This window comes from Plecotus auritus, assembly GCF_963455305.1.
Source record: "Plecotus auritus genome assembly, chromosome: 11".
NCBI lineage: Eukaryota > Metazoa > Chordata > Mammalia > Chiroptera > Vespertilionidae > Plecotus > Plecotus auritus.
Window position 1 is genome coordinate 32637172 of NC_137777.1, and position 14609 is coordinate 32651780.

The 14609-nt window shown below is 39.4% G+C and overlaps 1 protein-coding gene across 3 annotated transcripts in view; it reads right to left on the bottom strand.

The window, feature by feature from the left end:
• TOX (thymocyte selection associated high mobility group box) overlaps positions 1 to 14609 on the bottom strand; it is a 305837-nt gene that overhangs the window by 150710 nt on the left and 140518 nt on the right. For 2 of the 3 annotated variants that reach the window (XM_080646462.1, XM_080646463.1), the window contains exon 2: positions 1058 to 1123. In XM_080646462.1, coding sequence (XP_080502588.1) covers positions 1058 to 1123 — 66 coding nt within the window. Of the gene's footprint in view, positions 1 to 1057; positions 1124 to 1879; positions 1956 to 14609 lie in introns of those variants that run through there. The other variant, XM_080646464.1, reaches the window with a different exon arrangement.

The following is a 14609-nucleotide window of genomic DNA, read 5'->3' on the forward strand; positions in this document are numbered from 1 at the left end:
AAAATATGTTCAAGTGCCCCAAATGTTCATATGAACTCACCCTCTCATTCATTCATTCATTTATTTTATTTTTATTTATTTATTTTTTCTTGTATTGGGACATGATCTGGAATCTTTTATAGGATTTGTAAGATCCAGGTCATTTTTTAATTTTATTTTATTGTTTAAAGTATTACAAATAGTAGTACATATGTCTCCTTTTCCCCCCATTGACATTCCCCTGGCCTCCCCTACCCTCCAGCCCCCAGCACATGCCTTCCCCTTTCCCCGCCCCCCCCCCCCCCCCAGTGTCTTGTGTCATTCATTTATATTTGCTTACAATGTTCTTACATAGTATGTTATACTGGCACCCTAGGGCAGTTATAATTTTTGCTTTAAATGCCCTTGCTGGATTGAAGGGCCTGGTCTTAAGTATCTAAAAATAAATAGCCAAGCATTGACTTTTATAAATGTATCCATTTACATTTTCTTTGGACTTTTGTTGTCACTTCTCATGATTAAATACCGTGTCAACCATTCCCAGTGAAATGGATACAAACGTGCCCTTGATAGATTTCAATCATATCATGCATTTTGGCTTGAAAGCTACCCACCCCGTAGATTCTGAAAGCAGCCATATAGCGCTCATCGGCCATGCGATGTTGGTTATAAACATACCATTTTCTTGAAAACTGCCCCAACAGTGGATAATTAAAGCTATTTGTGGCATGTGTAGCTTAAAATGATTAACTTGTCTCTAGGCAGAAGCACAAATAACCTGCACCTGTAAAGACTTTATTTCCTAAAGGTGAAACAACTGTTTAGGGAAGATCATGCTGGCAAAACAGCTGCTTGCCGTTCTGGAGGGGAAACAAGGTAGTATCTTTCAACAAACGCCAACCCTGGTGTTTTATCAGCTCTATCTCATTAACTGGAAACAAGGCTTAAATGCTTTGTTTATAAATTATGATTATTCCTGATTGCAGCAGTTACTGATAGTGCTACTCATTTGCAATGCAACTCTTTGAATTTGTTTAATTACAATTTGAAACAAGGCAGAGAAGATTAATTAACCCACCTGGCTGGCTGGCACGTAGTCCTGGCTCGGCTCTGTCATGCTCATATACATGTTCTCACCGTCAAACTGCGAATGAAATAATAGTAAACATTCAGCAATCTTGACTCTGCAGGGTTTTTTGTTTGTTTGTTTGTTTTTCACCATCAAACTGGAAACTCCAAGCTACCATGGTAAACAGTAGCCATAAAAGAAAAAAAATACTGTGGTTTGGAATATGGAAAAGCTGTCCTAGTGAGTGAGCCACATCTTTTCTTTGATATTTCTGTTGTCATCTTCCTGACCCTGGATGTCAGTGATTTGGAGTAATTAGTGCTCTAGTAATTACAGCAAGCAAGCAAGAAATGAATGGTTTCCTTTCATCTGCAATCTGTTTTAAAACAGAATGGCTCATTTCGCATACCCTGTATACATATTGCAGTTCAGTTGTAATGAAGTATTAAATGAATGGCATGATTTCTGGGGTGGGGGGAGTGGGGGGTGGAAAGATAATGTAAAATAAACTAAGGCACAGCTCAATGCATTCCGGGTTTAGCTCTCAAAAATGAAAAAGTGCAGAGTTTTCATAATAGACTAACACTGGCTGCATCACAATAGCTTTATGATTAAAATTTTTAACTTGATAATAATATTTGAAAAAAGCATGTGCCACTACATCCATAGCTAAGAATAATAATAATAATAACAATAAAAATATACAGGCTCGATTCTTAAATTTCCCTCTCAGAAGTTTTTCAAAGGCAGAATAAATGTAAGTATTACGAATGCACAGAAACTCATACACAAGTTTACAAGTTAGGAACAAGATGGGAGGTGGAAACTCACCAGGCGGGGCAACTGCGGAATGAGGCAACAGTTCAAGCAAGAGCAATAACAACAACGTACTTTCCATTATTTGGGTTTTTGAAAGCAGTAATCACTCTATTCAGACTTAATCCTCAGCTATCTTTAGTCACTTGATAAATGGGCAAGGCATTCCTTTTTTTTCGTTAAAGGAAAAAATTTCCCAAGGAATTAATCAAATGGACTAATACAGCCAGCTTCAAAGAGCCGAGAATGAAAATACTTTCATAGGCAGACTCATTTCAGACATGGGAACGTGAAAATCTGAAAAATTACTTTTTAAGGCAGAAAAGTGTTATTGATGGAGGTGCAAACACAAAGTAATATGGACATACGTTATATGCCATCAAAATTAAAAAAAAAAATGGTGTTAGATAGATATTGCATTTCATCACCTATCAGCTAGTAGCCCAAGGGGGTTGCACAAACTCTGGGGACACACCAAAGCCTGTGAACTGTAGTCAGCAGCAGTGGGTGCCTGGAGAGTCACATCAACATCAGCTGTATGAGCAAAGACCGCCCTAAGGACACTGAGGCACTCATGAAGTTAAGTTCAAAGAACTAAACATTTCTCCACCCATCACCCTGCGAATAGATTTCATGTTATGTGAACAAACTTACCTAAACAGATATGAAACCACTAATTGAATGATGTGCTGTTAAGGCAAATAAGAAACAGCACACTAAGAAAAGACCAGCTGGACATTTTGGTGGCTTTGTCATCTGGCTCAAGAGCCCTAAGTCCCAGTGACTTACCCAAGGCTGCTTTTCCATCAGTCAGGTGATCGATCACCTTCAACCCAAAGATAGTCGTAGCCCCAGTCAATCGGCCTGTTATTCCTGACAACTCAAGTCCTGACAAAGCATCATTTAGCATTTCTCCACCCCCACCCACTGTTGGTTTGTTTGCAAATATTTTTAATGCTAAGATGCCAAAGAACCATTTAAAATATGGACAGTTTCTCTGACTATAACAAACTAAATTGCACAGAAGTAGTGAAGTGAATCAAATACTCCACTGCCTATGCATATTCTATAAATGTGTTACTTTCTATTTCATCTTCTCTAACTCATTTGCTAAATCTGGTGTCGTTTTCAAGCCAACTGAGGCTTTGGAGTTTTGGTTTTAGTCTATCCAAAATGTATGCTAATTAAGCATATTCAATATACTGCTCTTGATAAGGACTCTTTACTCACAAAGTACCAATGCTTAAGTAATATTGAGCCAAGGCTGAAACAGCATTTTAGAATAAAATTTACGTTGCTATAGGCATAACTATTTTATTGAATAGATTCTATATCCCCATCATCTACCTGTCTCTTTACATTCACTAATGCATATTATCTGATTCAATCTTCATAAAAACCATGATTAAGTTATTATTATAATTACCTACATTTTACAATTTCAGATAGAGAGGCAAAGAATTTAAGCTAGATGCTCAAGGTTACAAGCTTTTAAAAGGCAGGTCTAGGATTTAAGGCCAGGCAGCCTGGCTTTCTAGAATATGTGATAAACCTCCAGAACATATAAATATAGTCTGAATCATAATGATGAATTAACTATCAATTCTGAAAGTGTCAAAAATTACCAAAGCAGGTCATTAGCAATATCTCAATGATGTTGAAATATTGTCCAGAATGTCTATGGAATTGTGAGACTTACAAAAAACATGATCCTCAAAGAACAAAGTGAAAGGTATCATTCTCCCTGACTTCAAGTTATATTACAAAGCAACAATAATAAAAACAGCATGGTATTGGCAGAAAAAATAGACACCCAGACCAATGAAACAGAATTGAGAGCTCAGAAATAAACTCACATGTATATGAGCAAATATTTTTTGACAAAGGAGCCAAAAATATAAAATGAGAAAAGAAAGCCTCTTTAATAAATGGTGCTGGGGAAATTGAAAAGCCACATGCAAAAAAATGAAACTAGACTGCTATTTGTCACCATACACAAAAATTAACTCAAAATAGATCAAAGACCTGAATATAAAACCTGAAACAATAAATTACATAGAAGAAAACATAGGTAATAAACTTATGGACCTTGGTCTTAGAGAGGATTTTATTAATTTGACTTCAAAAGCAAGGAAAGTAAAAGCAAGAACAAATGAGTGGGGCAACATTGAACTAAATATCTTCTACACAGCAAAAGAAATCATCAACAAAACAAAAATACAACAAAAGGAATGGGAGAAGATATTTGCAAACAACACTTTCAATAAGGGGTTAATATGCACAAAACATAAATAATTCAACAACAAGAAAACAAACAATCCATTAAGATGGGCAGAGAACCTGAACAGACACTTCTCCCAAGAAGAGATACATGTGACCAACAGATATCTGAAAAGATTCTCAGCTTCACTAGTTATTAGGGAAATGCAAATCAAAACTACAATGAGCCTGGCCAGGTGGCTCAGTCATTTGAAGTGTTATCCTGGACACCAAAGGTTGCGGATTTGATTCTTGGTCATGGCACATACCTAGATTGCGGGTTCAATCCCCAGTTGGGGTGTGTATGGAGACAACCAATCTATATTTCTCTCTCACATCAGTGGTTCTCTCTCTCTCTCTCTGTTCTTCTTCTTCTCTCTTTCCACTCCCTTTCTCTCTCTCTAAAATCAATAAAAACATAACCTTGGATGAGGATTAAAAAAAAAACTACAATGAGATACCACCTCACACCTGTTAGAATGGTTATTATCAGCAAGACATGTAATAACAATTGTTGGAGAGGTTGTGGAAAAAAAGAAATTCTCATTCACTGCTGGTGGGAATGTAAACTGGTATAGCCACTATGAAAACAGTATGGAAGTTTCTCAAAAAATTGAGATAAGAGTTAGCATATGAGCCAGCAAGATAAATGTAGTATTATTCATTGCAGTATTATTCATGGTGGCCAATACCTAAAAACAATTGAAGTATCCTTTTATAGGGGACTGGATAAAGAAAATGTGGTACAAATATACAATGAAATACTAAAAAGCCATGAAAGTAATAAAATATTGTCATTTGCAACGAGAGAGGGATCTTGAGAATATTATTCTAAGCAAAATAAGTCAGATGGAAAGAGACAGGAACCATATGATTTCACTCATTTGTGGGATATAACACTGAAAGCAAAAAAATGAACAAACAAGATAAAAACTCATAGACACAGACAAAAGTATGGTGGTTACCAGGGAGGAAGGGGTGTGGGGAGAGGAGGTAGTAAAAGATAAAGGGGGTCAAGTATATGGTAACAGAAGGAGCTTTGACTTTGGGAGATAAACACACAATGCAATATACAGATAACATATTATAGAATCATACACTTACAACCTAACCAATGTCACCCCCATAAATTTAAAAAATTAAGAAACAAACAAACAACAACAAAAAAAAAACCCATGAGCCTTGGTGAGCTGCCAATTTAATAACCAGGTTGGTAGAATGTCCCTGGATGCTTTCTAATTAACCCTTAAAAAGCAGACATGGTATGATCATTAATTTTATGTCTCATGATGCCCAGATATTTGGTCAAATATTATTCTTGATGTGTCTGTGAGGGTATTTTGGGATGAAATTAAGGTTTGAATTGGAAGACTGAGTAGAGCAGACTGCCTTCTCTAATATAGGTGAGCTTCATTCAATCAGTTAAAGGCCTGAATAGAACATCAACGCTGATCTTTATGAGAGAAAGACCAGCATGACTGTTGATCTGGGACATTCATCTTTTCCTGCCTTCAGACTCAAACGAAATATCAGCTCTCCTTGGTCTCAAGCCTGACAGCTTATGTGCTGGAACTATTGGCTTTTCTGGGTCTCCAGCTTCCCAACTACAGATTGTGGGGCTTCTCAGCCTCCATAACTGCATGAGAGGATTCCTTATAATACATCCCTTTCCTTGTATATATACTTCCTGTTGGTTCTGTTTCTCTGGTGAACGTAACTAATACAGGTGGCTTCCTCTATTCCTTATCAAGATATTCATGACTGTTCCAAAAGCTTATTTCTGGAGGACATACAATGTAGGAACACGTAAAAGGTGACATCTATTTTATGCTATTGCTTGCTTTCTAGGGGAGAAAAAGCCATGCAATTTTGCCATGAGCATCTGTGGTCTCAGAGTTCACTCCCTGTGCCCTGGTGAATCACACACGCATTCACACCTCTTCATTCAGAACGCCTCCCTGCCCTTTTACTTGTTGAAATTCTCCTTCCACCCCTCAACTCCCCTTAGTCAGGGCTGAGCTCTGGGCTCCTGTAGGCAGTCCTCTGGTTCCAGACAGGTCTTGTTGTTAGGGGACTAACTCTACTGGCTGTGAGCTACCACAGGGGACAGGACACCTCTTAGTGATCTTTAGTGCCTCTATATCTTAGGGACAGCACATACAAAGTCCCCAAAAAATGTCTAGTTAACAAAAATTAAATAATATTGGCTTGATTAAATACATTGCCTTCCCAGAAAATTTGTTGACTTAGAAGAGAAAGAAAATGAAGCTTTCAGAGAATGGTTTGAAGGCTTTTAAATGGAGTCAACTCAAAATTTTACTGTGAATTAAAACTGGTAGCTATAGGAGTGCACGCTTTTAAAAAGAAAAAAAAGTAATGTACAGAAACAGCCAGGACACTGTTACTCAAATGCTAGATCCATTTCTTCCTCAAGATTTTTATTTAAGTATAAACATATAGATTGGCCAAGAATCAAGAAATCCAGATCTAAATGAGTGTATGCCTCCTTCTGACACACAAACTAAAACACGGATGTGTGTCAGACAGGCCTATCCCTACCCCTTGGGGGTGGACACACTCTTGGACTAAGGAAGAAAAATAAACCAAGATCCCAGGGGGCCAACCCCTCCCCACATAGCCCTTGTCAGGTGAATGTTATCATTGTACTTTTCACATCTCCACCCAATCCCACCCTGTCCAGGAGCTGGTTCCAGGGATCTCAACAGGCCTCATGCTGATGCAACATTCTCAGGATGCAAACTGTGGCACGGGGGGATATCATCCTGACATTTGAAGTAGAGCTATATAGTGCAATAGAGTCCTAGAATTTTGGCCTTGGAAAGGTCTCTGAAGGCATTGTAGCTGAACCCCTCATGTATGACAGAAAGAAACAGACTGTTATTGGCCACGTGGTCCATCTGTGAATAGAATAAAGATCTGGATTTCCAGTAGAAGAGTTGTCCACTATGACATACTGCTTCATACTCCATCACTCATAAACAGTGGGGAATCAGGCTCTACATATGGGTATGGCTTGTTTGCAAACCCCATGGTCTCAAAGGCACAGCATTTGCATTATTACACCAATGACCCCACTTTATTTTACCTGGACCACATATTAGGTGAACCTTAATAATAATTGTTGCAATAACATTGTTTTATTAAAAATTACTAACTACATTTCCTTACTCTTTATGGTTATCACAGTTATTATTCTTAGAGCCAACTGAAGTTAGGCATTTTAACTTTTCAAAATATATCTAAGCATACTAGGACTTTTAATTTCCATGTTTTCTCAATTTAAAACCTGAAGCAAAGTTTGAAAAAAATAAATAGGCTGACTTATTTGAATCTAAATGTAAATGGCATCCGCTCAGGATTAGCCTTTCTGACCAAGCGCTTTTATACTCTTTATTGTGTTTTTATTTCAAAGCACCAGGGGATGCAATCACATAAAAAGTCATTTATAATCTTCTACTACAGTTTTTTGAAATTGTTTTTAGAGGATATTAACCAAACCCATAATCCCAAAGAGCTTTTCAAACTAGGTAGTTATTATTTCTTCTATTTAAAAACCGAGAGCAGACATCCAACACTGTCTGAACATAGTGAATGATGAGCAAAAATGGGCAACATTAGGCTACTGAAACCACTAAAACAAGAAAAATCAAAGATAGAATGTGAAGTGTAAATCAATCATTAGCACTGGAACAGGAAATGGGATCTTTTTAAGGAAACCATTAGAAGAAAACTGCTACTGGGGAGAGTGGGGTGTGTGGGAGCTCATGGAATTCTTGAAACAGTACCACATTGTAGGGCCCCTAAAAGGGAAACCTTACATTTCTGGATGTTTCCTGAAGGAATATTTGAGACTTTGATTTTTTTTTAAAAGAGCTAAAAATGGAAATGCTTATAATAGGCAGTTAATTTAACATTTCTTAGAAGATGCATTATCATAAATCATTATAAGAGAGGGTAATAGTCTGAAAATAAAATACCCATTTTGTATTGCTTGGCTCAATATAAGACTACAAGTCATCGAATTTTTCCTTTTTTTTTTTTTTTTGTAATGGAAGAAATAACTTCAGTTTGGGCCATGAAGTCAAAGACTTACGTTGTTCTGTGTAGAGCAAGGCGTTGTGAGCACGATGTGAAGGAAGATAATGTACACTGAGCACCGTTTTCAGGCAGCTGACACCCATAGTAACCAGTGCTACCATAGCCAATGGTAATGTAGCCAATAAAAGCAGAGCAAGGTGCACCCCTGCTCCACTACGCATCCTGCCATTCCAAACGACAAAGGTCAGGAGACACTAGAGAGAGAATAGGGGTTTATCTTCCCGCCTCAAGGCTGCACTTGTTCACTCAAAGGTCTGAGACAGTCTGCCAAGCCGGGAAGAATGAACCCAGTGCTGACTGAGCACAGTGGGCCTGCAATGTGGCTGGCAGGGCAAGGCAGCAGACTAGCCATGTGCAAGCTATCGATGCCCAAGGACAGGAAAGCAGCATTACGCTATCGGTGCTTTGCATGGATGCGCATTACAATCTGGGAGCACACAGAGCTGAACTAGGAAGGAGAAACCCCTCTCCGTTGAGCTCCTGTCGCTTGAACTTGAGTGGTAAACACTCTGCAGAAGATCTGAATGCACGGAGAGGACATGTCCTCTGGGCATAGCTCGGCAGCTTGGAAGCGTGGCCACCGGAAGGGAAGAAATACTACACTACCCACAACTAGAATAGCACAACCGCAACTCAGAATCTGGACTCTGTTTGGAACTGAATTCATATTCTAATTTTTGTCCTATTTTTGCATTTATTTGGGGAAAACTGCATATCATATTTCCTTTGTTAACTTTGAGAGCTGAAATGTTCAGTAATAATGCTGTGCATATATCTTGAATCTGTACTCCTAAACGCTGTCCTATGCTCAAACTCAGTGGCATGACTCAGAGTCATTAACAGCATTATCCCGCTGTTGCTAAGGGTATGGATGAAATGCAATATTTGTTTGTTTGCTTTGTAAACAAACACACTAAACTTATTAACTCAAAATGAACACTATCCTTTTAAGTAGTCACCTTATAGGCTCCACATTAGGAAAACACCGCTAGTATGATTCAACACAGTTTTAACCTTTGCAGGCACTTTCTAATTGCATTAAATATACTACGGCATTTAGTTTTCACAACGGTCTTGTAAAAATAAATAGAAAAACTAGACTGTTACTACTCCCATTTCACAGGTGCCAAAACTGAGACACAAAGAGGTTAAGTTGTCTGAGACAGATCCAATCACAGGTCATGTCAGCCTGTCTGACCCTCAGGCCTTGGCCACTGGCCTTTGCTTCTAGAAATGACTTTCATCATTCCCATGGTCATGCAGCCCCAGACACACTCCAAGGAAATATGGCCCAATGGCAAGCACTGGCCCAAGCATTGCCTGAGGGCTCTTTAGAGAAGTCTAGTTGCAAAGCTGTGGCAGTGTGCCTTCTTTGTCCAGCCAGGATAGCTCAGTGGTTGAGTGTTGGCCTATGAACCAAGGGGTCATGGTTCTATTCCTGCTTAGAGCACATGCCCAGGTTGTAGGCTCGATCCCCAGGGTGGGGAGTGCAGAAGGCAGCCGATCAATGATGCTTTCTCATCATTGATGTTTCTATCTCTCTCTCCCCCTCTCCCTTCCTCTCTGAAATCAATAAAAATATATTTATTAAAGCACACACACACACACACACACACACACACACACAAATGTGCCTTCTGTTTCACTCTCCTTGCCTCCCTGCTCTCTTCCTTGCTCCCTCACTCCTGTTTTTCTGGGCTAGCACCCCCAGTGCTAACATGCCAGCTTTTACTACAGGCTCTGCTTTCTGGGGAACTTGCACTAAGACAGTGTGACAGCACTCTGCAAAGCTACACTAATCTCATCCCCTCCTTGTTCTACTTTTATTATATTATTTTTAAGAATCATTAATTCTATTGTGCAAGGATAGAAACAAACATATAAAACAATAATAAATAGAACTAGGATTTTCTTATATCATGAAAACAACAGTTTCAAGAAAATAAAAGCTAGTTTCTAGAAACCTTCATGAACCCCAAGATTCCAACAGAAAGCAGCTCATTTTCATTATGCATTATTTAAGAAAAAAAATGTATGGGTAAAAGCTACCACCCCAAATTGACTCTAGTAAATATAATAGAAATAAGTTTAAACAAATCAAAACTCGCATAAAACACACCTTTGGTTTTTACTGAAATGCCTCCACAGGTGTTTGATGTTGGAAAATCGGGAGCTATGATTTCTGATTCCACATGGGAGCCTTGTTATGGAAATGAATTTTCCACTAATTTGCAAGTTTCTACAAATTGTAAAGCTGTAAAACTATACTATATAGTTGAAATTCAATGTTGTTTCAAATTATTGGTTCAGAACATTCCTCTGAGTTGTCATGTTTTAGACACATTTTTCTGAGTCCACCTAGTAAAGGAAGAATTTGAGAAGTACATTCAAACTCACTGGCAAGCCTTACCTAAGCTCACTATTTGCACATTATATCAGTTCTCACCTCACTTACCACGGTACTAAATCCTGCATAGAAGTGGAATGGAAAGTATGAAAGTCATTACTTCTCTTGGTGGGGTTGGGGGGTAGCTCTTTCATTGCTAGTATTCCCTCTTAAGCACAGTGAACATTTCTTAGTTCCTGACATGTAGAGAAAAAGATGAGAATGTTTCTCTACACATGTTTGGTCTGGAAAAGCATGTTCTGTTCTGGGAACCTCAAGACCAAAAATATGGAAGAGACTAGCAGAAGCTCAAAGCATTGAAAATGCTATTCAACTTCAATGGCAGATGTCTAAAAAAGAGGAGTTAGAATTAGACTGGTTAGGCAACAACTGAGTGGGATAAAAATACTTTAAAAGATTTGAGGACACACAATTCTTAAGTAATCTTGAGATTAAAATGGTAGTACCTACCTACAAAAAGGAAGGTACAGAGATATTAAGATGGAGACTCTCACTTCCCTATTATGATTACTCAGAAGATAAGATTGCGACTATATATAATAATAATGTTACAGGAATAGCCTTTTGATAGTAACAGGACAGGACAGGTGTTGAAATATATTTTGGTCAAGTTCAGGACGAACCTGACCACTTAGAAATACAAGTGGTTCTGTCCAGATCCACTCCATTTCCTTTGTGAGATCAGATTTGACATTTATTTTTTTCAGGTTCCAGACAGTTTGTTTTTTAAATGAAAACCTAAGGACGTTTTAAATAAGTGGACTAAATAGCAGGATGAAATCCTCCCAGGCATTCAGTGTGGGTTTGTCCACGTGGAAGGAAGCAGAGTTCTGCTGGCATGTGTCTTTCACTTTAAGAGCCTTGAAACGTCATTCCACTTATTTGTTAATCAAGAAGTATAATTTTTGGCTTTTCTTTAACACCTTCAAATACTATAGAGTAACATCTACTTTGCTCCTTTTTTAGTCTCCTTTTTAAACTGTGATTTCATGTGTCTTCCCCTGCTGACTTATCGCACATTTTTTATGATGGTTACGGTATCATTTTTCCTTGCTTTGGCTTGAGGCTCCCTGCATAAGATGTCCCCTCCCCAAGGCACATGCATTCCACATACTGATAAACTTCAACTCTACGGTTTCTTTTTATTGTCTCCTTGTTTATAGTAGTTCTAACTCTCCCTCATTCTCCCACTTCCGTTTGACTTTTTGGGGGGTACAGGCTGGGGGGGGGGTATTCTCCCAAATACCTCATCAGCCCTTTTGACAATGTCCTTTGCAGCATGTGTTGCCAGAAACATGTTGGAGTTGAAACTGCAAGTCTTGTTTCTGAAAACAGTGTGCCTGCTTCTACTGCAAGCCTTACTTAGACTGCATGTGAGGGGAGGCTGGTTCCTCTCTTTTACTTTCTAAAATGACGCCATATGATGCTCTTTTGCTGAAAAATTGAGAAAACGGTACTCTCACGGGTGAGTCGTCTAGCATGGTCTTGCTGTTATATCAAAATCAATGGTAAGTGACACATTTCCAGATTAAATGATTCATTTACTCATTCATTCATTCATTCATTCATTCATTCATTCAACAAATGCTCACATCGCACCTACTGTGCACCAGGCCTCATTCTCAGTGATAGCAACAAACATTTCTTGAATGTGTGTCAGGTACACACATGCATTGACTCAATTTAACCTACAGCAACCTTTGAGGAAGTATTTGTGTCCTTTTACCAATAAGAAGACTGAGGCTTAAAGAATTAGGTCACTTGGAAGGGGTAGCACAAAGCCTCAATTCCAGGTCTGTCTGGTGGCAGAAAAACACCTAATAAGATATCTGCTAAGAAAACAAATCCTTGCAAAAGAAGGGGATCAATCAACATGCAAGACTTAGATATCCCAAAGTGACTGTAGAATTAATGAATATCATAACATATTCAATGACTACCAGGACATCTGACTTCATTCTATTAAATCCTCCTCCCCCCTAAGGACAATGGGTATTACTGTAAGCACATACACTATGCTAGCCCACTCTAACTGGACCAGCGCAGTCCTCAGCAGACGCAGAAGGTGTGTTGGAGAGACCAGGTAGTCGAGTGATTCAGAGTAGGGTTTGAGATCCATCTCTGCCTCTTAGCTGTGGAACTTGGGAAGATCTGGCCTCCGTGAACCTCAGTGGCCCTATTACATGGTTGTCATGAGGGCCAGACCTACATGAGAAGCACCTAGAATAACGCACATGTCTAGCAGATACTCAGAGCAAGTTCCTTACTTTCTCTTTACTGTTTGGTGACCTAGACTAAGCCAATCTTTGTTCAATAAACTAGTCTTCTTCTCCACTGCTTAAAATCCTTCTGTGCTACCTATGGTTTCACAGTAAATTCCAACGTCCTTAGAACTCAAGGCCCTTCCTGATGTAAACAACTGTACCACTCGTTCATGGCTGGGATCCACGCTAACTGGCCAGGGCTAGTGCCATACCAGATGTTCAATATTCTTAACATCACTCCTGTCTGTATCTGTTGTCACTCTACATTTCATCAACGCTTAATGATTTTCACACACACACACACCCCGCCTTTATTCTTTCCCTCTAACTGTATACCTTTCACCTCCTACTCTGTTGTTTCCCTCCCTATCTCCTAGTAATAAATAATCATAGACTGTGTCAACCAACCTGGAACGCTTCTGAGAGTGAAAGGAGCTAGTGCTACAGATTAGGGTTAGACAACAGACACGAACTTGGACTCACCCAGCCAAGGAGAAGCTTCCCGCCAGGAGGTAAGCCTCGCCGGGCATCAGGATGATTTAGTCTCTGTGCCTGTGAAAGTTCTGCATGGCATCGGGAGCTTCGCGCAGCCTGCAGCTCATGGCAGTGCCACTGCTGTGCTGCTTCTCTCCCACAGTGGACTGTGAGCTATTTGAGGGCAGGGACTTTCCTGTTTATTTGTCTGTCCCCAGCACTGAGCATCTGCCTAGCACTTATTACTAATGAAGCAACATTAAATGATGAAATAAATCCAGTGCACTATTGGGAGAACTAAAGGCATTTCAGATACCTCACCATTTAATTATTCTGCAGGCGCATTTATTCCATGTGCTTTCATTTCCAGATCAGTGTCTGTCCGTGAAAATAACTGATCCTCCGGGGCCATCGGACAAAAGCCTCCAGAAACCAGTCCACACTCTAGGTTTCCATATTTTCCTGTTCTACAGGAACCAAGTTTTCTTCGGTCACTCTAGTTTGAACAGTTTGAAAAGAAGCTCATTTCATGAGAGCCTAGGGAAGAGGTGAAAGCTTCATGGTACCAAGGAGGCCAGTCCAGTCCCCAAAAGCAGGTTGTGCTCATAATGTAAACCTGCTGGTGAACGTTTCGCTATCTGAATCATCTCCAAATCTATACCAGCAGGCTAAGGAGAAGCCCACTGGGTTGGCAGACCTGGTGTAAGTCATCCCTCCCTTTTCTCACATGGTTTGTGACTAATTCAGAGCCTACCTTGTAGGTAGGGCAGAATAAGGCAGAGTTTAGGAGAGATTCCATCATGGAGTGGGCTTGAAATAAGAAGACCCAAATAAGCGTCTTGATTCTGACACTTCCTAGCAGACTGGTTTTAGAAATAAAAGTAAGAATTATACTCTCTGCCCTGGCCGGTGGCGCTAAGTGGTTAGAGCATCGGCTCACATACCTCAGTTGCAGGTTCGAGGTTCACCCTGGTCAGGGCGCATAAGGGAGGCAGCCAATCAATGTGTCTCTCTCATGTTGATGTTTCTCTCTCTCTCTCCCCTCCCCACATCCCTCCCTTCCACTCTCTCTAAAAATCAATGGAAAAAGATATCGTTGGGTGAGGATTTAAAAAAAAATAATTATACTTTCTAAATACAGTTATTTCAGATTCAAATGAGACATGCAAAAGAATTTGTAAATGGTAAAGCACTAAACACATAAACCCTGTGCTACATTCTG